This window comes from Pseudorca crassidens, chromosome 7, assembly GCF_039906515.1.
Source record: "Pseudorca crassidens isolate mPseCra1 chromosome 7, mPseCra1.hap1, whole genome shotgun sequence".
Taxonomy (NCBI): Eukaryota; Metazoa; Chordata; class Mammalia; order Artiodactyla; family Delphinidae; genus Pseudorca; species Pseudorca crassidens.
The window spans coordinates 22,119,059-22,146,186 of NC_090302.1; the positions used below are offsets into that span (position 1 = coordinate 22,119,059).

The 27,128-nt window shown below is 44.9% G+C and overlaps 1 protein-coding gene across 1 annotated transcript; it reads left to right on the plus strand.

Moving 5' to 3' along the window:
- Nucleotides 1–161: 161 nt before the first annotated feature.
- Nucleotides 162–27,128, plus strand: PTGR1 (prostaglandin reductase 1). Its single transcript, XM_067743670.1, is given in 14 exon segments — nucleotides 162–601; nucleotides 1,857–1,972; nucleotides 3,362–3,407; nucleotides 4,917–4,964; nucleotides 5,587–5,639; nucleotides 5,642–5,753; nucleotides 9,217–9,334; nucleotide 10,044; nucleotides 12,172–12,326; nucleotides 13,641–13,762; nucleotides 17,773–17,852; nucleotides 17,855–17,889; nucleotides 21,366–21,542; nucleotides 22,815–27,128. Coding segments are annotated over 12 exon segments (981 nt in total). The 5' UTR covers nucleotides 162–601; nucleotides 1,857–1,866; the 3' UTR covers nucleotides 21,471–21,542; nucleotides 22,815–27,128.

Here is a 27,128-nt window from a genome sequence, read left to right on the forward strand (position 1 = left end):
AGATTGTTAACCAGGATCTAGTGTTTATTGAGCTTACCACGCGCCAGTATTAGTCTAAGCACTTGGTGTTAACTCATTTTATTCTTTAAAAAGACTTAATTTTCATAAAGCACTACTCTTATCCCGATCTTGCAGATGGGTCAATTAGGCAGGAAGGGGTTAAGTAGCTCATTCAGAGCTGCACCGTTAGGAAGTGGTGGGCGCAGGCTTGGAACCGAGCCCGGGCACCTTTGCCTTGCGCACACCGCCTCCCTGGATCCACCTTTCCTCCAGGAGTCGGCGGGGAAAGGCCCTACCAAGGGCTGGGTGTTGCAGGGCTGCGGCGGGGTGGGGCGCCCTAGCTGCAGGGGCGCTAACTCCTGCCCGGGAGAGTCTGAGACTCACTGAGCAGGTGAGCCTTGAATTGGCTCTTGCAGGGTAAAGAGGTGTTCATCAGGGAGACTGGGGGCAGGCGGGCACGGGGCCAGCACCCGAGTGCCAGGGTCGGGGCGTGGACGCCGGGCAAGCTGCGGGACTGAGGAGGAGCCCCCCGGCCGCGGCCGCTGGGGGAACCCGCCTTCGTCCCCCTGCTCCCTTTAGGTGATGGAGCCTGCGGACTTTGGTAAGTAAATATCCCCACCCCACAGTTTTAGAATCTAGACTCCCCTGTGGCGGAGCGTTTGCGTGCTGCTCGCCCTCTCCTAGTGCTGAGTAACCTCTGCGTCTTGCCCTCGGAAGAAACTTGGAAGCAGGACGCCCGGGCCGATGCTTCCTGGCCCGTGCAGGTTCTTGGAGAGATCGGAGACGGCTGCCGGAGGGAAGGGCGTGGCCTGGCAGTATTTTGGGTGCCTGGCATAGCTGCCTGCACCTGGGAGGGGGCTGGCGAAGGAACGTGCGGGACTACAAAAGTGGGACAAGTGTGGAAGGAGAAGAAAGGCAGGGGTCGGAATTCATTTAACGGACGGGTATGGGCGCGGCGAGGAGGTGGGATCCGGGGGCGAGTGCGCCTGGGCCGGGCATCCCACCTGGCCCCTTTCCTCTAGCGGGGGGGGCTCGTCCTGATCCTCGCCTGCCTCTGCAGTCGCGCCCTTTCCACGGGTGCTTCTGGACTTATGGCGAGTTCAGAATTCTCAGCGGCTGCCTTTTTTGGGAAAAAAAGACAAGTAGGAACAGGAAGGTTTCGGGTCGAACCACCTCGATCGCTCCAAGCAAAATGCCCTGAGAGCTCAGGGCCGCCTGAATCATCTTCTCTTGGCCTTGTCTGCAGGCAAGTTTAAACCCAAACAGACCCAAATTGATTTCCCCGTTGGTGCCAAAGAAAACTCGCGCCTGAAAATGGGGCTGAGCGCAGCGCCACCCGGCGGCTGTCAGGTGTTCCTGAGACTGCTTGCCTTAGAACGCAGCGCTCTGGCCCTTGGAAAAGATGTGCATGGACGTCGGTTCTTTGTGTTTGATGCTTTTTCTTAGAATTCGCTTCATATGAGGAGAGAAATGGGGTATTTGCACTCCAGGTAGTTGTTCAGTGCCCTAGCGAAACCTTAGCCGTGGCTAGGAAGAATTCGTGTGGGTTAACATTGTTCCTTGCCTTGGAGACTTCTAAGGTAGCCTCAGTTTCCTCTTCTGCACAACTGTGCACTGGCAATGATAATAATACCTATCTTATAGGGAGATTATGAGGGTAAACTGAGATGATAAGTATGACGTGCTTAACACACCAATAGAAACAGTGAATACTACTAAATAAACGTGATTGACGTTAAACGATAATGGTAAAGTTGATGACGGGTAGACCCTGCTGTGTGGCCTCAGTGCAACACTTGGGAGCCATAAGAATCCAGTCACTTCATGGCATTGACTACATGTTCACTGTGTTCTAGGAGCTTCAGGATGGTTCATGCTAAGAGCTGGACCCTGAAGAAACACTTCGTAGGCCACCCTACTAATAGTGACTTTGAATTGAAGACAGTCGAACTCCCACCCTTAAAAAATAGAGGTAAGTCATACTCATTACATTTAAGTTGGAAGAGACTATATCAGTTTGCCTTTGCTGGGTAACAAACTACCTCCACATTTATTGACTTCAAACAACAATCATTTATTAGTTCACAATTCTGTGGGTTGGCAGTTTGGGCTGGGTTAAGTTGGTGGGCCTTGTGTAGGTCTCATCTGGGCTAAATGGTTAACTTAGGATGGTCATCACTCACATGTCATGTTAGCCGGCTTTCTGCTCAGGTGCACGCCTCACTTCTCCTCTCTGTGGCCTCTCTAGCTGGCTGGTTTGAGCTCTTTGTTTTCACTGTGATTTCATAAATCTAGAGCAGCAGGAATTGGCAAGATCCAATATGCAAGCACTTTTCAAACCTCTACTTATATCATCTTTGCTAATATGATGTTCATCAAAGCAAGCCCAGATTCAAGGTATGGCAGTAGACTTCTTGATGGGAGGACGGGAAAGAAGCCCACACACAGGGATGGGTGGTATCTGTGGCCCTTGTGCAAACGGCCACAGAGACCTTTTCAAGGCTGTGTGTGTGAAGCCTCAATGTCAAGTTAGAAGATCCCTCTACTTCCCTTGAAACTTCCCTGAAACGCATGCTTGGGTGCATTGTTCTTCCTGACTTTCGCTAGCCCATGAGGAGTATTTCCTCTCTGTCCCAGTGAGCCCCACGATGACAGTAGGGCAAGAACTGCCTAGCAGCAGTGTGAAGACCTCAGACTATCCCTGTGAGCAGACAATATCCCTGCAGAAATTGAAGGGAGAGAAATGGCGACACATCCCATCACATGTTTGGAGATAAGCTTTGCAGAGCACTTGCTAAAGGGTGTCTTTAAGGGCTATTTTCAGGTAGGTAAGCTTTGAGAAAAGGGCATGCAATCAAGTAGCATGGCAAAGTTATCGATCCCATCTAGGTTGGGATAACCTGGAACTCAGAACCAAAATTCCCGAGGATGGGTGCATGAGGGTCACTCCAGCAAAATGCATGTATTTTTTAATACTAACTGAGGCTGGTAATAAAACCCTATGTGAGCCCTGTAACACAGTGGTTACCGATGTGGCCCTGGTCAAGATACTTAACCTAAGCTTAAATAAAATGGAAACAATAATTGTTCAGAACATCGTGTGAAATAATCTATGTAAAGCATGGAGTGAGTGCTGAGTAAACAAACATAATTTTAAATTTTATTTAAAAATTTAAAAAATAATTTTTACTTCTATTAACTGGACTGAGCCCAAGGTGAGAGCTCTTCTTGGCTCCTCAGTAGGAAGCACAGATGAGAGGGCAACCCTGAAGCAGAGAGATTGTCTGTGTTTATTTAGAAGGCCAGAGACGAGGCATCAGGCCAGGGTTTCTAATTGCCTGTGGAATGCTTTATTTTGTAGAGGTCCTGCTGGAAGCTTTGTTCTTCACTGTGGATCCTTATATGAGGTATTATTTTCCTCCAGAAAATTCTTATGTTGTGCACTGGACTCTAGTTTGACATGGTCAATCTTTTAAAATATCCAGCTGATTCAAGACACTATGGCTTCTCCGTTTCTCCCAGAAGGATGTCAGTGATGGGATTCACGGATGCTCATCTTTTTCAGGCGAAAGTCTGAGCGGAGCAGTGAGGGATTACACTGGCCCCTTTACTTTACAACCATCCCCTATCTTCATGTGCGCAATTTACCTCTCATTGGTCACCAGAATTCCTTCCCAAAAACTTAAAAGAAGAAAGAAGCCAAGCTCGAATTTCTCCATTTCACTACTGGCAAATAATTTGGGTAGAGAAAGACGCTAAGACTAAAATTAGGTTTTCTTGCCTTTCCTTTACCTATATTCTTTTAATTTAGGTAATCTGCAGTCGACTCAAACGTGTGTACTCAGTAAACAGTTCAGGGAGAGGAGAGAATACACGCTTTCACTGGCCACTGACTCAGTAACTTTTTGCCTAGGTAAACAATGCAGCCATCATTCTTTTAAATAATTTTTTTCATAGTTGATGGTAGAGATTAAAATCTAAAGTGAGGGCTTCCCTGGTGGCGCAGTGGTTGAGAGTCCGCCTGCTGAGGCAGGGGACACGGGTTCGTGCCCCGGTCCGGGAAGATCCCACATGCCGCGGAGCGGCTAGGCCCATGAGCCGTGGCCGCTGAGCTTGCGCGTCCGGAGCCTGTGCCCCGCAACGGGAGAGGCCAAAACAGTGAGAGGCCCGAGTACCGCAAAAAAAAAAAAAAAAAAAAAAATCTAAAGTGAAAAATATGTTTCCAAATGTTAACTAGCACCCCTTTTTGTGTATCTAGTGTTTTGGGTAACAAGTACCCAGTGGTACCTGGCTTATGTTTTTTTGTTTTGTTTTGTTTTTTATTAATTTTTATTGGAGTATAGTTGCTTTACAATGTTGTGTTAGCTTCTACTGCACAGCAAAACGAATCAGCCATACATATACATATACCCCCTCCCTTTTGGGTTTCCCTCCCATTTAGGACACCAGAGTGCATTAAGTACAGTTCCCTGTGCTATACAGTATGTTCCCATCAGTTGTCTCTTTTACACATAGTATCAATAGTATGTATGTGTCAATCCCAATATCCTAATTTCTCCCACCCCCCCGCTTTCCCCCTTGGTATCCATACGTTTGTTCTCTACATCTGTGTCTCTATTTCTGCTTTTCAAATAAGGTCATCTATACCATTTTTCTAGATTCCACATATATGCGTTAATATACGATATTTATTTTTCTCTTTCTGACTTACTTCACTCTGTATGACACTCTCTAGGTCCATCCACATCTCTACAAATGACCCAGTTTTGTTCCTTTTTATGGTTGAGCAATATTCCATTGTATATATGTACCACATCTTCTTTATCCATTCCTCTGTTGATAGACATTTAGGTTGCTTCCAACAGTGGGGGTGGAAGGCAGGTTGCATTGGGTTATCAAGTGAATGGGAAGTGAAGAAATTTGGCTGTTAAAAGAAGAGAGAGAGGGGCTTCCCTGGTGGCGCAGTGGTTGAGAGTCCGCCTGCCGATGCAGGGGACATGGGTTCGTGCCCCGGTCTGGGAGGATCCCACATGCCGCGGAGCGGCGGGGCCCGTGAGCCATGGCCGCTGGGCCGGCGCGTCCGGAGCCTGTGCTCCGCAGTGGGAGAGGCCACAGCAGTGAGAGGCCCGTGTAACGCAAAAAAAAACAAACAAAAAAAAAAAAAAAAAAGGAGAGAGAGAGACAAGGTAGAGATAGGATGAGTTTGTAAGAAAGGGACAGTAAGAGAGGAGAATGTTGAGGATTCAAAAGAGAGGAAGGGCTAAGAAATGGAGGGTAGCCTCTGAAGAAGAGAAGAGGCTGATGTCCAGATCACCTCGAGCCAGAGGATGAACACCTCTTGCTTAGAGAGAAGAGTGAGTGACGACAGGGACAGATGCTGGACCAGTCGAGAATTCCTCTCTGAGGGCCCATATTTTTCCTTGAGGAGGAGACACCAATGGCTAAGAATTCAGATGGAGAGATGTGGTAGGGTATTAAATCACGGAACATGAAACTCAATACCCCTTTGTGACCACTAACCATGCAGCATCGGACTCACTTGAAAGGAAAGGGGTTTCCCGTATCTGAATGTGCTGTCTCTTTCAGGGTTGTGGAAAGTAAGAACTCAGCCTTCCCAACAGGAACAACTGTAGTGGCTCCTTCGGCTGGACGGCGCACTCCATTTCTGATGGGAAAAACCTGGAAAAGCTGCTTGCAGAGTGGCCGGACACGTTACCACTGTCTTTGGCTCTGGGAATGGTTGGCATGCCCAGGTGAGTTTCATGGGTTTATTTCACTCATTTGAATCCCTGATATCCTGGTTTTCCAAAATGGTTGGTCCAGAACTTGATCAACGAGAAGAGACTCGAGACGTTCTAGGCTCAGGGACTGATTAGAAAGGATGATGGGACTAAGAAGGGAAGAAGAGGGGCTAGAGTTAGCCTTGGGACTGAAGGAGAGAGAGGGGAAATCAGGTACAAAGAGAAAGTGCTGGTGAGGGGCAGCATGGGAGGGAGAGGAAGCACAGTCCCTCTCAAGCCTCTGGCAAACGGTGTGACACGAAGAAACCAGCTCCTTCTGTCCCTGGAAAGGTCTTGGCTTCACCCCTCACTCATGTCTGCCTCCATTTCAGAGTTTAAAAAGGGAAAAGGAGTTCAGTGTACCTTGGCCTTTCTGTACTGTCTCTGATACCTCACCTCCTTTCCACATCTGAGTTTCCAGAGGTGTCAGGGGATCTGAAGTTCAAATACCTGAGATGAATCACAGTGTAGTTGTACCGTCAGTGTGGTGCAGGTTTAAAACACTCAAGTGTCTCTTGGCCTTATCCCTCAGGAAGACTCCTGGTCAGTTCATCCTGTGTCTGCCCTCCAGGGCCCAGCTGCACTTTGCACCTCAAGTTTTCCTCTCATGTCCTGGAGAAGCAAGGTCACCTGAATTCCCTTTGAAGTCCCCCAAATTTTCCTAGCCTGGAAAGTTTCTCTAAGTAATTTCTCCAGGTTGTGTGATCCTTTTCTTTCTTCATTCCTTCTTCCCACCCTTCCTCCCTCTTTCTTTTCACCCTTTGAAGGACTTCTAAAGAATGAAACGGAAATATATATATCCCCAAATGATCAGCCTCCAGCAAAACCAGTCCCTCACCCCCCAAGTTCATATAACACACAGGATTTGAGCTCCTCAGCATTGCCACAGCCAAGAGACAACATTGTGAAATTAGAGGATGCTTAAGGCAGTAAACAGAATGACAGCCCTTTCCGGTCTGTCCTGCCTGCCTGTACCCTCTACCAGTGAGAGCTCTTCCTCTCCCACCTTGTTATCCCACCCATCCTTCTCTAAATGGTGAGCTGGGGGTAGGAGCACGGGGGTGAAGGCGGACATGGGGAAACCAAGGAGCCAGTTTCCCATGACTTAGCTGGAGAGAAAGTAATTGGTAAAACATTAGGAGATTTGAATTCTAAAAACAGAGGATAATCTATTCATTTGTGGGTATATTTCTCATTCGCCCGTTTCAAGCCCCTAAGGAGTATGCTTCTACTCCAGGTAATCAGCTTCATACCAGTGGTTCTCAAAGATTGAGGGGGAGGGGTTACATATGCCATGTTTCTAGCCTCCATGAGCAACACACCACCAATTCTTTGACAATTCCTGCCATTATGCGCCCTTACCAGTGGGATGGGTCAACCCTTCCAGAATGCTGGAACTTCTGCTATAAACTATAAAAGAAGTTGAACTTTGAAACCTAGGGTCTTTCAGCTGTCCAGGCTCCAAAGATTTAACATCCTCCCAAAGTATCGCATTATTTCCTTCTATAGGATCTCTGTCTTCTTGTTAAGCTGGAAGAGTTCAAGTGTTTTGCTCTCCAACCTGTTGATTCTATCCAGTCCCCCTTCGTCCAAAGCATACCTTTCATTTTCCCTCTAGGATTTCTTTACTGCTGGCTTCTTCATCCTATCTCCATTTTACTTTTAAAAGGAGGTGATGTTTGGGAAAGACCTTGTACATCTTAGGTCAGTATGTCTAACTGAAAGCCGATTTTGCAAACATCTAGACGGGAGATTGGGGGAGGGGGTGTACGGGCTGTCATGGGTGGAATGACCCAATCTGAAAATGTACCTTCTGCTTCTCTTTGGGAGTTAGGCTAACTTGCCCAGCATACTCGGATATCAGCATTCATTAAGGCGGTGGTTCTCAGTTGCTTGCATTCATAAGAATCACCTAGAGTCCTATTCAAATTCATATATCCACATCTCAGTATTTTTGAATCAGTGGGTTTGAGGCAGGGTCTGGGAATCTAAATTTTTAATAAAGCTCCAGGTGATTCTGAGACAAGTGGTGTTCCATCCATCTTTTGAAAACAGTGGGTTAAGGGAATATTAGATATTTGGATCCTCAGAAGAAGTGCTGTTTGCCTTTCACTGCTTTCCCTTCTCCCAACTCTAACGAGCCCTCAGACGTAGTCACGGCTGAATAAGCTTAAGTCACGCCAACGTGTAGTTTGTTTTACACAGAAATGGCTTTATGTGAATTGTCTGAAATTTTTGCCAGTGGCTTAACAATCACCGTAATGGGTATAAATTTCATGGGCTCAGACTCAGGGGTGAAAAAATAGAACTTAAAATTTTTCTACTCCTGTACTTCATTTCTATCTCAAGCTGGTGTAATAAAATAAAACCTCCGTTAAGCCAGTGATTTCTCCCATCATTTCAGGTTTAAAACTCATAATTTCCTTTGTCTTCTCTGTAGGGTTGATGCAAAGCTCACAGGGCTAACACAAACCCAGCAGAGGGGGGACAACTTCTTGCTTTTGATCTTAGTTGTGCGTTGGTCCCCCCTCTCAAAGTGTAACTTTTCTCGGGCTTCCCTGGTGGCGCAGTGGTTGAGAGTCCGCCTGCCGATGCAGGGGACACGGGTTCGTGCCCCGGTCCGGGAGGATCCCACATGCCGCGGAGAGGCTGGGCCCATGAGCCATGGCCGCTGGGCCTGCGCGTCCGGAGGAGCCTGTGCTCTGCAACGGGAGAGGCCGCGGCAGTGAGAGGCCCGCGTACCGCAAAAAAAAAAAAAAAAAAGTGTAACTTTTCTCATTGAGTCCGCAGCCACATCCCCTTCCAAGCTGGAAATCCACTGAAGTGTGGTGGTTTCTTGACCTAATAATCCCCATTGGTGCTATGTGAGCTGCATCTTTGCAGGCCCACTAGTTGTTTCCCTGCAAGCTAACTTCGGCATCTCACTAGGGATGAGGTGGGGAGACTGCAGATGTTCTTTCATACCACTCTGGAGCCATGGGAAGTTCAAGGTGTTTCTTCCTGACCCTCTCAGGCCTAGACACCATATACCGTTACATCTGTTTATGATGTTATGGAGGCTTTCCCCATGAAGCTCGCCATCTCCCTAGAACTTACATAGGAATGAAGCATAAGCTCTCTGTTCTTGGATCCCTACAGTTTAAGGGGATCTATTTTCTTTCACCCCTGAAACTTGGCCTGGGGGTGGACAGGATGCTTCCCCGCTTCCAGCCACCTCTCTGTTCCCTCCCTAGTTCCCATCATCTTTTTTCCTCTCCTGGAGGTAAAGAAGGAGGAGGTGGACCATTAGTGGCTAGTAATATCCATTTCCTATATTTTCTGTCTTTTACCTGGACCCATGGCACTGAGCTGCTGAGAAGGCCTTCAGGGTATATATAAATGAGATACAGGGGAAAGAAACAAATTTATCCCCATAGCCTTACTTTTCTTCCCTTAGCCTAACAGCCTACTCTGGCCTGCTTGACATCTCTGGTGTGCAGGGTGGAGAAACAGTGCTGGTGAACGTGGCCGCAGGAGCAGTGGGCTCCGTTGTGGGGCAGATCGCTAAGCTCAAGGTAAGTGTCTTCCTCCATAACAAACATTTACTCAGAGCCCACAGCGTGCCCTGGGAATGCAGAGGTGAACACAGCAGACCTTTTGTCGTCTCAGGGAGTTTGGTCTACTAGTCGATTTCGTTGAGAAGCTGGAGATTGGGAATGATTGAGAAACGTGGGGGGAATGGGGAAAATGGCGCAGCAAAGATGACCTGAACATTGTAATTTGATACCACTGTAGGTCTCAAGTCAGGAATGGCCTCTGCTAGAGTAGTGAATTTGTAAGCAGTAACTATTTTCATAGTTTTTACTGAACTTTTCTTGTTACAACTTAATCTCCTTTCTTCATGATTGCCCCCAACAATTAAGAGGGACTTGATATCAGCCAACCAAGAGTCATCACCCACACGGCCCCATTGCAAAGGCTACTGCAGTCAGCCCAGAGCGGTGGGGCCTCAGCTTGGGAACTAACTCATGGGAGGCACGCAGGGCATGGAAACATTGCCTCTGATCTGGACAGGTGTCTGTGCTCAAGAGGTCTGATTTGATGGTAGGGGTACAAGACATCAGGCAGCTCACACATGGTCAGGATGTATCACATAGTGGAAATGTTCCAAGGTGATCTGGTTTGGCTTATCCTTTGCCAGAGGCTGGATGTTGGATGCAGGATCTAGTTTCTAGGGAAAGAGGGAGAATAGAGATGAGTACAGGACTACAACCAGCAGCCAAGGGTTTGGGCTGGTCTCCAGTGCTAATGGGAGCTTGGAATACAAATAAAGAGATGAGGCTGTCATACAGGTTGCGAATTTTGCAGTTAAGGAATTACATTAGTTTTCTAATGTTAAACCATAATAGCATTCTGAAATAACCGTTATTTACCAATGGTGTATTATGAATTTATACTTATGGATTTGATTTAATAACATTTCATATAGAATTTTTGTATCTATATTCATAGGTGAGTTTGGTTTGAAGTTTTTTGTTTGGAACTTATCAGTGTTTAGCTTTGGGTTATGCTAGACTTAACAAAATGAATTAGTAATACTTCCAAAATTCAAATTTTAAATGTTTTATTAAAACTTCAAGGGATTTTTGTTTCAAAAATTTGATAGGACATATTTTTTAATTAGGGAAGAGCCGTCTCTCTCCCTTTTCTTATCTTTTTCTTTTTTCTGGCTGTGCCATGCAGCATGTGGGATCTTAGTTCCCCAACCAGGGATCAAACCTGTGCCCCCTGCCATGGAAGCACAGAGTCTTAACCACTGGACCACCAGGGAAGTCCTGATAGGACTCATTCTTAAACCTATTCTTTTAGAAACTCCATTAGAGATTGCCATACTAAGAAGTTTGTGCTTAATCCTTGGAGGAATGACATGATTAATTCTGCATTTTAGAGAAATCTTTTTGACCCTGGGAGGTGAATAGTTCATAGGGACACAATACTAGAAACAAGAAGTCAGATTAGGATGCTCTTACAATAATTCAGATGAAAATTATGATACCCTGACAGTGAAGATGGGATGTCAGAGGCAGCTTTTAAGGATATTTGTTGAAAAAGAACAAACACCTGGTGATTGGATGTGGCTAGCAAGAGAAAGGAAAGCATCTCCTTTGACCCACATGTTTCAGGTTTGGATAACTGCGTGGTATCACCCACTACAATAGAGGATAGAGGAGGAACAACAGGTAAGAAGCAAGGGAAAAAAAAGATTCCATTTTAGACACATTGATTATGAGGCCCCTTAGGCTCTCCAAGTGAAGATTGTTATAGGTCGCTGGAAATACTGATTTGGAACTCAGGAGAGAGGCATGGCTGGAGTTAATAAACAAGGGAATCATCTGCATGAAGGTGGTAGTGAGGTCATAAGAGTAAATGAGATCATCTTATGAGAGTATAAGGTTAGAAGGCAAAAGGACCAAGGATAAGAGATTTTGCAAAATTGTTTTTTCTTGAATCATGAAGGAATGGAAAAAGCATATGGCAGTCGTTTGTACAGATACATGTACGAACCCAAAGGCCTTTCCCCAATTGAGAGTGAACAGAGGCTGATATTCTGGTCTTCACGATACATTCAGAATAGAAGAGAGCTTTCTGAAGATCTACTCTCTATGTACCAATATAAGCTCTAGTCTCAACCTGAAAGTGCTTCTCAGGATGCACTCCAGTTCCTCTATGATTAGGCAGCACCTAGTCCAACGCTTTGGGCCAAATCACAGAACACGGTGCAGTTACCAGGAGGGCTGTCTTTGATATGAGAGTCCCAGGGCAGAGCCAACATTATAGTCTAAAGAGTCACTGCACCAAGAGATAGCATGCAAGTCATTGCAAGGGAGAAGAAGCCCCAACATAAACAGGAGAGTCAAGGGCTTCCCTGGTGGCGCAGTGGTTGAGAGTCCGCCTGCCGATGCAGGGGACATGGGTTCGTGCCCCGGTCCAGGAAGATCCCACATGCCGCGGAGCGGCTGGGCCCGTGAGCCATGGCCGCTGAGCCTGCGCGTCCGGAGCCTGTGCTCCGCAACGGGAGAGGCCACAGCAGTGAGAGGCACACGTACCACCAAAAAAAAAAAAAAAAAAGAAAGAAACAGGAGAGTCAAGCCAGCAGGTTGAAATGAGCTGCAAACCACCTAAACATAGGAGGGATCGGTGGGGTGGTCAGAGGCAAGCTGAAGTGATGGTTGGGTTGTATCATAGGCTAGTTTAGGGACGAATTTCGCCTAGGGGGTCTGTTGGCCCATTATATATGTGGCTCAGCACCTAGGAGGGTGTTCTGGAGGAACCTGGCCATTCTAGACTAGGAGGATAGACTTGGCCCATGCTTGTGGTTTATAAATGGTTTCCATTTTTCTCCCCATTTAAGGCTGCAAAGTTGTTGGAGCAGCAGGGTCTGACAAAAGGGTTGCCTGCCTTGAAAAGTATGGATTTGATGTTGCCTTTAACTACAAAACAGTAAAGTCTTTGGAAGAAACTTTGCAAAAAGCCTCTCCTGAGGGTTATGATTGTGATTTTGATAATGTAAGTACAAATTGGACTTAATATCTGATTTACTAGCAAAGCAACTAAGTACTATATGAGGGAATCTACTTCTAGAGTTTCCATCTAAAAATATATGAGGAAAGCACATATGCCTTTTTTAAAAAACAGCTTTATTGAGATATAATTTACCTGTTTAAAACATAGAACTCGGTAACTTTTAGTGTATTCACAGAATTGTACAACCCTTGCCACAATTTTAGAACATTTTCATCACCCTGAAAAGAAATGCTTGTGTTCATTAGCAGTCACTCCCCTTTGTCCCCCCAAAAGTGATATTTTGTGACTGGCTTCTTACACTTAGCATGTTTTCAAGGTCCATCCATATTGTAGCATGTATCATTTTTTCATTCCTTTTTTAAAAAATCTTTATTGAAATATAGTTGATTTGCAATGTTACTTCATTTTCTTTTTTAAAAAATAAATTTATTTATTTATTTTGGCTGCATTGGGTCTTTGTTCCTGCGAGCGGGCTTTCTCTAGTTGCGGTGAGCAGGGGCTACTCTTCATTGTGGTGCGTGGGCTTCTCATTGCGGTGGCACAGGCTCTAGATGCACAGGCTCAGTAGTTGTGGCACGTGGGCTTATTTGCTCCGCGGCATGTGGGTTCTTCCCGGACCGGGGCACAAACCCGTGTCCCCTGCATTGGCAGGCGGACTCTCAACCACTGCGCCACCAGAGAAGCCCTATGACATGTTTTAAGTTAATTTTTGTGTATCGTGTAAGGGAGGAGTCCTATTTCATTCTTTTCCGTGTGGATGTCAGTTGTTCTGCACCATTTGTTAAAAAGACTGTTTTTTCCCCTGTTGAATTGTTTTGGCACTCTTGTCAAAAATCAATTGACTGTAAATGTAAGGGCTTATTCTGGACTCTCAGTTTAGTACTATTGATCTATATTTCCGTTCTCACACTGTCTTGATTGATGTAGCTTCGTAGTAAGTTTTGAGATCGGAAACTGTGAGTCCTCCAACTTTGTTCCTGATATATGGCTTCTGAGTTATTTTTCCATACTTTTAGATAAAGCAATGAGATTACTGAACTGGTCAGAAAACCCCAAATTATAATGAAGTAAAATTTACAAGTTATATAAGGTGTATTTCTACAGTCAAATGAAAATGCCTAGTTTCTAATGTCTCTTTCCAACTGCGATTTTCTGCCCTGCGGTGCTAATTTAATCAGTGTTATTGCTGCTAAAACAAGTATTGTGAAATGATCATTGTGAGTTAATGATTCTCCTGAATCTTCTAGGGTTTAGATTATTTAAAGGTTTTGTTTTTTTGTTTCCCTGTCTGTTTAGGTGGGTGTAGAGTTTTCCAACGTTGTTATCCCCCAGATTAAGAAATTTGGAAGACTTGCTATTGCTATACGTGGGCCCATCTCTACATATAACAGAACTGGCCTCCTTCCCCCAGGTAATGAGCTCACGCACATGATCACAGGTGTAGAAAGACGGGACAAGGAGGAGATTCACAGATATGGTGTAGGCCAGTGACTATCAAAGTATTTAAAAGATTTCCTAATATTCTTGATGAAATAGTATTTATTAAACTAAAAACATATAATTGTGTATATCTGTGCTAAATCAGCTTATATTGGATTTTGACATAGAGAAATAACAGGCGCTGAAAATATGGAAGAAACAGAGTTATTAAAAGTTTTAGTTTTTTACTTACTGTTTTCTGCAAAGTTGTGAAAAGCCATGATTTGATTTAGAAATAGAACACGTTGTCCTGGCTGGAAAAAATGAGGGTTCTTCAGGATATTCGAGATGTGCTGGAGGTTTGGGGGTGGGTAGACGGTGGCTTAATGTGGGTGAAGGGAAAACAGGCTGCCATTTCCTTCAGACAGTAGTGGGCAGAGTTTCCTGCAGCAGCACCAAACTGACAATTTCCACTACAAGGGAAAGGGGCATGCGTTTTCTCTCGATCCCTAGAACGTCCTTGTTTTGCTTCTCCTGTCCGCTGCCAGGCCCTCCATCCCTCACTTCTCCACTCTCTTATGCTGAGACCTTCCCCTCCCACCTCCATGCCCAAATAAGTCCAAAAGCAGTATCAACTAGAGAACTATGTTCATTAAATCTCAGTTTTCTAAGAGATGTCCTATAGGCCTCTTATTTTACAGATGGGGAGATGGATAGCCAAAAGGACCAGAGACTCTTTCAATCCTATTAGCGACAGACTCAAAATAAAAGCAGATCTTCTGAACTCCTCATACAGAGTCCCTTCTGCTACAAATGATTCTGTGCTGTTGGTGAGATTACAGATTTACCTGCGGTCTAAAAATTTAAAAAAGGAGAAAGGGCTTCCCTGGTGGTGCAGTGGTTGAGAGTTCGCCTGCCGATGCAGGGGACACGGGTTCGTGACCCGGTCCAGGAAGATCCCACATGCTGCAAAAAAAAAAAAGGAGAAAGAAGAACAAAAAGGAATCTTCCAGATTACCATTAGGATCCAGGCAACCACAAATAAATGGGTCATTTGTTCTATGATGGGCTTCACTCATGGGAATGAAACCTTATAACCCTGCTAGTTAACAATACCTCGGCTACACTGAGACAGGTGGGTGGGAGTGGAAGAGGCTGAGGAAAGCCCACTTGTAGATTCCCTGTTGGGTTGTGAAAAATCAAAGAGGCTACTTTCTCCAAGAAAGATACTCCAGGTGCACCTGGCAATCTTATTAGGGACTTTTTCCCCCCATATTTTTCTAATTGATGCTAAGCTAGCATCCTGGGAAATCTTCCTGCCAGTTGAGCAGAGGTCCAGGATGCATTTTCCTGACCACAGCCAAATATTTTGGATACAGTAACTTGATCTAGGCTTTTAAGCAATTAGCCTTTGCAAGTTCAGCGGCTCAGGGCTCAGGTTTTTGAGACCTATCTGGCCTTGTGGACAAGCTGGCGTTGTCCATTCCATTTTAATCAAGTGAGATTCTGCTCTGCCTCTGATCTCCAGAAATTCTAACATATTTCACTGTTAGGAGAGCTCGGAAGCAAGTACTTGTTTCCCCCAGCTTTCATGCCACATTTGTTTTCTACTCGCAATAAAGAAACCACATCCCCATCAGCATGCACAATCCCAGAAACAGTATTTCATCCTCTTCCAAGATGAGAAAATGAGGACTCCACTTCTTAACCCAAGAGGAATATGGCTGGGGTGAGTCTTCCGGAGAAGCACTCTTTCTGCAAGACTAATCTAGCATTTGGATGTGAACCTCTCGTGTCTCACTCATCTTGCATCAGTTTCTTTTGCTTCAGGACAAAGCCCTACTTTTCCTTCTTTATCTCTTTTTTTTTTTTTTTGGCTGCTTTGGGTCTTCATTGCTGCAGGCGGGCTTTAGTTGTGGTGAGCGGGGGCTACTCTTCTTTGCGGTGCGTGGGCTTCTCATTGCGGTGGATTCTCTTGTTACGGAGCATGGGCTCTAGGCGCGCAGGCTTCAGTAGTTGCAATGTGTGGGCTCAGTAGTTGTGGCTTGCAGGCTCTAGAGTGCAGGCTCAGTAGTTGTGGCGCACAGGCTTAGTTGCTCTGCGGCATGTGGGATCTTCCTGGACCAGGGCTCGAACCCATGTCCCCTGCATTGGCAGGTGGATTCTTAACCCCTGTGCCACCAGGGAAGTCCCAAAGCCCTACTTTTCTGACTGCTGACATTACTTTCTTCAAAGTAGCAAGTGGGAACTTGAGGCCTGAGTAATGCCAGTTATGAAGGAGGCCGAAGCTAGATTCTGCCAGTCATCTGGGCTCTTCCGGCCCTGATGTTCCCTGGGCATTTTCACCTGACTTCCTGGAACTTGTAAGACTATGCTCAGGTGCCATTCCCTCAGTTTCTAGTCACTTAGGATCCTTGGGAAAATAAACCAGGCAACCAATACAACCTTTTCTCTCACGCACAGAAGAGTACTATCTTTTTTACAGGCTGCAGGGTAGCCCTGTGCTTTTTCTACGCTGGTGGTTCTCAAAGTGTGGGCCCAAGACCAACAGCATCACCATCTCCTGGGGACTTGTTAGAAATACAAATCCTCGGGGCCCACTCCATCTCCACAGTCAGAAGCTGGATGAGGGGCGCAGCAATCGCTTTTCACAAGCTCTCCACGTTATTCTGACACTTAGGAAAGTGTGAGAACCACTGTTTCAGGCTAACTCTTGGTATCTTGAAATGGCGAGGGCAGGGGCAGGTGTGGGATTTGCTGAGCCCCTTGATCTATTCTCTTCTTGGCTGGTAGGCCAGGGGAGGACACCAGTTGTTTTGCATCCGCTTTGAGAACAGAACAGAAATTGATAGATTTATGCCATAAAATGACTGTATTGAGCCATAAAGAAGAACACGCTAAGTATTGTGAATATCAGGGTATTCACCCTTGAGCAGCACAGAAACGTTTCACACGTTATCTTCAGGACCTCGTTCTGTTCCCTAGAACTGTTTGGGAAGCTTTTGGTGGACCTTGCTTCTGGCAGGTGACGGATGAACAGTTCCTGGCTGCCCGGCCTGTACAAGGACTCCACGTGTGTGTCGGTTTCCCATGGCTGCTGTAACTATTACCACAGACTCAGTGGCTTAAAACAACACAAATTTATTGTCTTACAGTTCTAGACGTCAAAAGTCTAAAATGGGTCGGCAGGGCTGCATTCCTTCTGAAGGCTCAACAAGACTTGTTTCCTCGCCTTTTCCAGTTCCAGAGGCCGCCTGCGTGCCTTGGTTCACAGTCCCTTTCTGCATCTTCAAAGCCAGCAGCACTGCATCTCCAAATCTCCCTCTCGCTCTCCCTCTCGCTCTCCCTCTCTCTCTCCCTCCCTCTCTCCCTCCCTCTCTCTCTCTCTCTCCCTCTCTCTCTCCCTCCCTCTCTCTTTCTCTGTCCCTCTCTCCCTCCCTCCCTCTCTCTCTCCCTCTCTCTCTCCCTCCCTCTCTCTCCCTCTCTCTCTCTCTCTCTCTCTCTCTCTCTCTCTCTCTCTCTCTCTCTCTCTCGCTCTCGCTCTCTCTCTTTCTCTCTCTCTCGCTCTCTCTCTCGCTCGCTCTCTCTCGCTCTCTCTCTCTCTCTCTCTCTCTGATCTCTGCTTCCATCATCACATATTTTTTCCCGACTCCAGTTTTTCTGCATCCCTCTTTCCCTTACAAGGGCCCTCGTGTGGGCCTACCTGTATAATATAGAATAATCTCCCCATCTGAAGGTTCTTAACGTAGTCATATCTGCAAAGCCCCTTTTGCCACGTAAGGTAACATATTCACAGGCTCTGGGAATTAGGATGCGGACGTCTTTGGGGGCCATTATTCTGCCTACCACAGAGTGCATGTTGATTTGTGGGCAGTCCCATGGGTCAGAAAGGGTGGAGGAAACAGAAGGGAGCGCACTGGGAGAACTCTGACACGCCTCGTACCACCTGTGTTTTCACCACGGCCACCCGCCTGGACCCTGCTGCCCAAATGTGCCCTCCTGTTCACAGGCCCACCCCGGAGGCCGTCATCTTTAAGGAGCTTCACTTCGAAGGCCTCCCCGTCTACTGCTGGCAAGGAGAAGTCCGCCAGAGGCTCTGAAAGGCTTGCTGACAGGGGTCTCAGAGGTGAGAGGCTCCAGGGCCACTCCTCCACCAGATCCCCTTCCCTTTGGATGCTGCAGATTTCATTTCCACTGGGAATATGGGTTCATCTCACTGCTCCCCCTTTTATAACAAAATACCTGGAAGTCTTGTCTGCACTCACTGTCTGCAGCCCCTCTTTCCATTCTTTCTTAAACCCGCCTGTCGGATTTTGCACTGTCGCCATTCCACCAACACAGCTTTTGTCAAGGTCGCCGATGCCCCTCACACTGTGAACTCCAGTCATCGGCTCTTAACGTCATTTGGCTGTGGAGGGTATTTGACAGAGAGCATCGCTCCCTCCTTGCTTCCTTTGGCTTCCCTTAGCTCTTGGTTTTCCTCACTGATTGGTCCTCCTCAGACTCCTCTGCTAGCTTCTTTTCTTCTCTCCAAATTAATAACAGTGTCCCAATGCATGGTCCCTGGGCCTCTTCTCTCCTCTGTCCACACTCTCTCAGCCCTTTGTTATCTCATCCATGCTCTTGCTTTTATTTTCATTTTTTGCGGTACGCGGGGCTCTCACTGCTGTGGCCTCTCCCGTTGCGGAGCACAGGCTCCGGACGCGCAGGCTCAGCGGCCATGGCTGACGGGCCCAGCCGCTCCGCGGCATGTGGGATCCTCCCGGACCGGGGTGCGAACCCATGTCCCCTGCATCGGCAGGCGGACTCTCAACTACTGTGCCACCAGGGAAGCCCCACGCTCTTGCTTTTAAATATCAGTATGCTGACAGCTCCCAACTGTCTGTCTCCAGCCTAGATCTCTCCCCTGAGCTCTAGACTGTTCAGCAGCTGTGCTTGGATGTGCGATACGCTTCTCCATCTCTGTCTTAAAGTGTTAAAAACCGAAAACGTCTTGATCTTTCCTGCCAAACTTGCTCTATATATAGACCGCACCGTCTCAGTTATGACAACCTTTTTAGTTGCTCAATTCAAAAACGTTGAAATTATCTTTGATTCCTTTCGTTCTCTCATATCCATGTCTAATCTGTCGGCAAATTCTGGTGGCCCAACCTCGGAGATACATTCAGAATCTGCCCTGTTTCCCCTCCTCCACTGCCACCATCCTGGTCTAGGCCACCATCTTGTCTGGCCTGGATGTTGTGGTGGCCTCTAAGCTGCTCTCCCACTTTTTCAGTCCTACAGACAATTCCCAACACAGCAGCCAGAGTGATCTTTTAAAGCATAAATCACACCAAGTCATCTTACGCTCAAAACCCTGCAAAGCTCCCCATTTCACTTAGAATAAACCCTGCGAGGCTGGACACTATCTGGCCTCCGTTACCTCTCTAGTTTCATTGCTTACTGTCTCTCCCCACACCCCTCCACTTCTCCGTAACTGCTTACTTAATTCTCACCCCCTCCTTCAAGTTTTTGCTGAAAACTGCCTTCTGAATGAGGACGCTTTGAACATGACCCTATTTTATATTGCAATCCCCCTTCACTGGTTGAGCCTCCTTATCTTACTTTGATCCATAGCAATTATCATCTTTTAACATAATATACACTATAATTCACTTAATTGTCTGTCTCCCTCCCATGAGAATGTAACCTCCCCGAGGGCAGCAATATTCACGCATTTTGTTTGCTGATGTATCCACACCACCCAGGATGGTCTGAATAGGCACTAGGTGAACATTGTCAAGACGAAGGAGTGTTAGAGGGGCGTATATTTTGCCATGGCTCTTCCAGGTCCTAGAGTGGAGTCGTCTTATAGCCATGCCTTATAGATCCAGAGGAAGAATCCAATCGCTTTGTCCTGAGCCGTGATCATTTTCCCACCTTACGCCATGTGGAGTTTTAGTCAACAGAAATCTGAATAACCGAGGTGGCATGATTTTCGTTTCCCAGGAGAAAAGTGGTACCATACTTCCTAACCCCTGGCTTCCTGGTCATTTCCAAATTCAAAGACATAGATGGCTCCCCTGGCATCCCCTGGAGCTTGGCGTTTTTCCCAGTCTAACACTCTCCGAGTGCTGGGCTGGGCTCTTTCCAGGGAGCTGGGAAGAGTGGGATGCGTTTAGAGTTCCCAGTGTGTAGCCTCTTTGTCCCTGTTGGTGAAATCAAACGTGATCACAGCTGACAGCAGACACCACTGTGCTGGTGTCCCAAATGCTTTCTTCCTACAAAGTGAACCTAATTATAATTTTGTTCTAAGTAACTAGTGAATTGGTTTAATTTCTCTCTCATCTACTTCTTTCTTTCTCATCCCTCCCCCTTTCTTTTTTTTTTTTTTCTTTGTGATACACGGGCCTCTCACTGTTGTAGCCTCTCCCGTTGCGGAGCACAGGCTCTGGACGCGCAGGCTCAGCGGCCATGGCTCACAGGCCCAGCCGCTCCGCGGCATGTGGGATCTTCCCGGACCAGGGCACGAACCCGTGACCCCTGCATCAGCAGGCGGACTCTCAACCACTGCGCCACCAGGGAAGCCCCCTCCCCCCTTTTTAAATACACTTTTTATTTTAGAATAGTTTTAGAGTTACAGAAAAATTCCTGAGAGTAGAGAGTTCCCATATACCCTGTATTCTATTATATCCTAATTTCCCATATTATTAACATTTTATATTAGTATTCACCCTCTACTTTTAACCTCTAAACTTTTGATTATAGCTTTTGACCCTTTCCAGGTTCTTGGCCTCTTCAAGCACAGGAATGAGCTGGGGCTTTCTATTGATAGTTAAGTGTTCAAATCCCAGCTTCCCTACATACTAGCTGAGTGACCTCAAGCAAATAAATAGTCCCTCCATAAATCCATAAAGGATGCTAAACCATCACTGGATACATTAGGGAAAAATAGTATAAGGTGACTTAGGTCTCCACATAGGACCTCTTTAAAATAATGTGAGAATGTGAATTAGTTCTATTTAGTAGACTGTGCCTTGTAGAAAAAAGAGAAATGAAAATCCTTCTTCACTAAATGAACTCTTCCCTCCCACACTCCTAAATGAATGTTAAACACTTACTGAACAAATCTTGGCTTGAAGGGAAGACATATTTTTAGACTGCCATCGTATTTACATTTCCTGAACAGGTTCTGCCTCTTCAGGGGTCAAACAGAGGTAATGATGCTACAGCATTGGGCTACTGGAAAGATGAACACAGATGATACCCTGCAAGGATGTCCCCTGCTCCATATGCTTCCGCCTCTTCTGAGATCATTACATTATTAAATTTTTTGTTCAATTTACTTAGAAATTAGTTAATTGCTTCCTTGTGACATTTCTCGTATTGTTATGCTGTGATCTGATGCCTATTATTAAACTCTTATGTGTGCTGTAATCTGTTACATACACTGTGTATGTGGGTCATGCCCCCCAAATGACTATAAGTTCAAAGAGGACAGGCTCTCCACTTCCTAGTTCCAAGTTTCCCATGATGTACTGATAAATTTGTTGCTACAGTGAGAAGAGTATATAATTTAGAATATGAAATTAATCTATTATGTTTGTTGTTGTTTTGATACAGGGTAAAATCCAGTACCATGAACACATCACTGAAGGATTTGAAAGCATGCCAGCTGCATTTATGGGAATGCTGAGAGAATTGGGGGAAGCAATAGTGAAAGCATGAACAAAAATGACACATGGAATCTCGAAATCATTTGGATGATTACTTAGTTTCTTTATAATCATTTAGTAAAAGGTATGCTGTCTTCATGATCTAAAAAACATTCATTGTAATGCATCTGATCTACCTAATAAAATACATTTAAGTGGAATATAATTAGCAAGAGAGAGGGAAAATTTCATATTGAACAATGGCCAAGTGAACTTACTGCCTGCTATAGTTCCCTCAGGGTTGTGGTAGAAAATAATGGCTCTCGAGTCCAAAAGTTTACTGCTTCTGTGACCTTGAACTTCTGATTTTTCATCTGTAAAGTGAGGACAGTAACATCTGCTTCACATACATATTATACATTTATTTAAAACACCAGCATAACACGTGGCATATATTAGGTACTCAGTAAGTGTCAGCTACCTCCCTGCAGAAATCAGTGAATTTGAAGTCAAGATCACCACCCCTATGGCTTATGGTTACACAAGGAGAAATAACCATTGCTGATGTACACGGACTCAGGGGAGCCCCCATTGGTCCTCTGCGGGCAGGTCTAACGTGGCAGACCAAGGAAGGAATCTATCGCTCACAACAGCTACAAAAAAAGATAACATATGGGAATCTTTATAAGCCAACAAAAATGTGAGAGATTATTATGAAGAAAGCTTTGAAACATGACTAAGAAACACAAAAGAAGACTGAACATATGGAAGTTACCATGCTCTTGGACTGGGAGATTCAGTATCATGAAAATGTCAGTTCTGTTGATCAATTCTGCTACCAAATAGAGGAGGGATCAAATTGGAGTACAAGGAAAAAATAAGAGAAAAAAGTGCGATTGTGTGTGTGTGTGTATAAAACCTCTGGAAAGATGTAATAACAAGAACTGAGGTGTGCCTGAAAGATGGGGGATAAGAGAAAAACTACACTTTTGTGCTTTTTGAATTCTGAATCTAATGAACAAATTTATTCACTATTACAAATTCAATTAAAAAAATTAAAGTCCCTGTGCTTCTGTGTCCCCTTCCCATGTGGGGGAAATAACATATGCATGAGAAAAAACTCAGGAAAAAGTGGGGTCACCCCTACGGCTGGGCACCCCCTGGTGTTTGTACCTCTCGAACTTGTCCACAAGTTTGAGCCTCCAGCAGCGTGTCAGCTCCAGGTGAAGGGTTCCTGCCCCAGCACTGGGTCCCGTGGTGGGTTCTGTTCTAAGGCTTCTACCCCAGTAGCTTGTGACTCTCGGTATCTGTCTGACTCTCCCACTCTGGGGGCAGTGGTTTACCCCGTGACCTAAGGTCTCTGCTGGATCTCAAGAGTTGTTGATTTTTTTATGCTCAATGTTTTTCTTGTTGTTAGGACAGACTGATGACACCCAAGCGCAATACATGCTGGACCAGAAACCAGAAGTCAAGAGCATGTACGTATCTATATACATATATACACATATATATATTATAAACATATATATATTAGTTGTTTTTTTTTTTTGGCCTCCCTGTGTGGCTCACTGGATCTTAGTTCCTCGACCAGGGATTGAACCCATGCCCTGGCAGTGAAAGTGCAGAGTCCTAACCACTGGACTGCCAGTGAATTCCCAAGAGGATATATTTTAAATTTTGATAATACTTACCATTTTTTCTTTGATGGTTAAGTGCTTTTAGTCTTTCACCTAAGAAACCTTTACCTATCTGTAGGTCATGAAATTTTTCTCCCATATTTTTATTCTGTAAGTTTTACCCCTTTAGCTTTTATGTTAGATCTGTGACGGAGCAGGGAATAGGGGATTGGGATTGACTGCAAAGGGGCAAAAGAGAATTTTCTGGGGTGATTTCAATGTTCTGTTTGGATGGGGATGACATAAGGGTGGATATGCGTCAAAACTCATTAAACAGTACATTTAAATGCATGCATTTATTGTATATAAATTATACGTCAATAAAGTTAACTTTTAAAAAGAAGAAAAATAGGTCCAGTACAAAATTTAGGCCACAAGACAGGAGCTTCCTTGCTACCAAAGTGCTATGGACTCCTGGCTTACTTGTAGGGAGAAAGAAGTACAATAAGCAGCCAAAGAAAGGCCAACATCTGTAAGATCCACAATCACACGTTACATTCTTCGTAGGGAAGCCTCCCAAGTGGGCACTGATATATTTCACCTTAAGAGGAGACAGGAAGAACAAAGATCTTCATGTTTCCCCCGTGCCCATCTAAATCTCTTTTCAGAATTTATTTTGGGCCCAACAGTAAAATAGGTAATTTTTTCCAAGAGACAAGCTAGTTTTTCATACACCACTTATGGAATATTCCATCTTTCCTTTACAATCTATTAATAACATGGTTCCACATCTAGACTCATCTGTTCTTTTTTTCCGTTACATTTTTAATTAATTTATTTATTTATGACTGTGTTGGGTCTTTTTTGCTGCGTGCAGGCATTCTCTAGTTGCGGCGAGGGGGGGCTACCCTTCGTTGCAGTATATGGGTCCTAGAGCACGTGGGTTTCAGTAGTTGTGGCACACGGGCTTTGTTGCTCCGCAGCATGTGGGATCTTCCCAGACCAGGGCTCGAACCTGTGTCCCCTCCATTGACAGGCAGATTCTTAACCACTGCACCACCAGGGAAGTCCCTCCATTACATTTTTGATTGGTTGTTGCTGGAGTTCTGGACAGTTTTTAACTACACCTATCAATCTATGCACAATTTGTGCATTTCTGAAATAAAGTATTAAAGAAAACAGTGCTCTTTTGAATACAGTATTTCAGATTAATGCACTTAGAACTTTTGCCGCAATATTTTAGCCTGATGCTTATGGCAAATCCATAACTGCTGCCAGGTAGCTAACTGGACTTGATATAACTCAACTGCATCAAGAAAATACGATTTTTGCCGGCATGTGCTATTATTCTACAACTCAGACATTTAGTTTATGTTCTGTGAACTGGTGTATATCCCAGGTGTACAAATCTTTTTCAGTGAAATCTTGATAGCAAAGTGGTGGTCAACATTCCATAGACATTCCCTGGTAAGAAAGAACCAGGCAGGATATCACCAATGACAGATTTTGTCAGCCCCACTGAAAAGGTTAAGCAAGATCTACAGGGATTCCAATTTTAAGGTAGTAAAGAATTCTGCCTTCTCCTCTGGAAAATCCAAAACAATATAGATGATAAGAAACAAAAATGGGGGGGAATTCCCTGGCGGTCCAGTGGTTAAGACATGGGCTTTCACTGCTGTGGACCCGGGTTCGATCCCTGGTCGGGGTAATAAGATCCCACAAACCACGCGTTGCAGCTCCCCCAAAAAAATTTTTAAGAAAAATTTAGGGGAAGCTGTAGAATGTTGTAATAAAAAAGACAGAAAATAACAGGTGATGGTGAAAAGATGAAACAATGATTTTACCGATTTACTTATCCACTCCTGGTGGAATGTAAAATGGTGAAATTTAAAGAGGTGGTTTTTTGCAGCATTATTCACAATAGCCAACGTATCAAAACTACCTCAGTGTCCATCAACAGATGGATTGGTAAAGAAAATGTGGTGTGTGTGTGTGTGTATATATATATATACACACACATACACATACACACACACAATAGAACATTATTCAGACTTAAAAAAAGAAGGAACTTCTGTCATTTGCAGCAACATGGATGAACCTGGAGAACATTATGCTAAGTGAAATAAATCAGAGAAAAACACTGTATAGTACCGCTTACATGTGGACTCAAAAAAAAAAAACGAATGCATAGAGTAGAAAGTAGAAAAGTGGTTGCCAGGGTTGGGTAAAATAGGGAGTGGTTAATCAAAAGGTGTAACTGAGTTATAAGATGAATAAGGTCAGAGGATCTAGTGGATAACATGGTGACTACAGTTTTTAACACCATATTGTATAGCTGGAGTTTGCTAAGAGAGTAGAACTTACATGTTCTTGCCAAAAAAAAAAAAAATGTAAATATGTGAGGTGATGGATGTGGATGGTGTGGACTCATTTCACAATGTATATCAAATCATCATGTTATATACTTTACTTACATTTTTGTCAATTGTACTAGATTGACAAAATCTGAAAAGTGAATTTTATGTAAATTCTATCTCAATAAACCTGATATAAAAATTAAGAGACATATGTAAGCCCAAACAATAATATTTGAAGACATATACCGTTTGGAAGAATTTTACTGACCAGGAGAAAAAGCCACGACTGCCTTCCGAAAAGGTACTGATGAGATCCAGACGATTCACAAGGTGGAGGAAATCAGGGACTCAAAGGAGAGAACGTGCTTGAAAACACGCATAAGAGCGGTTCAAGCCCCAGATGCCACTCCCACCCTTCATGGTCAGGGACTGTCCATCACCCTATGAAAATTTCACCCCCATAGAAATCTGAGGTATCATCTTTCACCAAAGAGAACTTGAGAGGCTTTTAACTTGGGGACCCTGGCCCTGGAGGACATAAGGCTGAATACAGATTAAGTGGAATTCTGTATACGGGTGAACTCCAACCCCATACTACCATGCAGCTTTCTTCCACCTGTTCCAGAAAAATAGCCAGGCTTATGGCGCCTGGAAGCTTAAGTCCTTCCCTAGAAAACCTGTAGACCCTTCTGAAGAAATAACACTGCTCCAAGGACTGAGAGACACTGACATTTAGGGTCCCAAAGGCAAAATCTAAGTGAACACCCCCATCACCCTTCTGTGAAGCCCACAAATTGACCTAAGTCCATGCTCCCATGGACTCAAACTTCCAACCCAGAGACCCTGGACTTTGAGCTGGGAACATGGATCGAATCAGACTTCGGACTGTCTCTCTTGGGGAAAGTATGTACAACATGTGGTGTGGGAAGAAGGAAAGGGTGTGGTTATCAGGACAGACTGGGGCAGAAGCAGTGGATGTGCTCACAAGGGGAAAACTATTTCTCAGCCTCCCTTGCAGTTAGCTGAGGTTCATATGACTGATGTCTGGCCAAATGAAGAGTAGAAGTGATTTCTAAGCCAGAGGTTCCCAAACTTTCTTGGTTACAGCATCCTTAGTAGCACAATCCTTTTCTCACAGTGTCCCTGGGCTAAAAGAAATACCTGACAGTTCCATTTGCTAAATAGTTAGGTCCAAGCAACAGAATAGTATTAGTTGGTGCCATGTCCAGTAATTAGAGCTGTTTCCCTAAAACTTAAAATATCCTAGGAAGCCCCTGTGAATTCTCTACAGTGCCCTGGGACACCTTTGCACCAAAATGGGACCCAAGGTTCCAAGCTTTTCCAGGCCAGTGCTTAGAAACATTGTATAATGTTCCAGGTCTTGCTTTCCTTGTCTCTGGGACCTTGGAGGCCATATGTTCCAGATGACATGACTACAAAATGTTGGAAAGAAAAAGGTGGAAGTCTGACTGGGAAATAAACTTGTACTGAGTTAACGTCACTCTGATTTGTTGGGTTCTCTGTGGCTCACTGCGTACTCCAACTCTGTACTGTTCAATATGGTAGCCATTTAAGGCGACTAAGAACTGGAAATACGGATGGAGTGCCACATTTCAAGGTTTAAAAAACTGAGGCAGAGTAAATATTTTTCCATTAAACACAACTTTATTGTTTTGGTAGAACTACAATTCACTTTAACTGTTGCACGGCACAGGACGTTGCTGTTGTATTGTAATGCTTGTATAGGAACGTGCA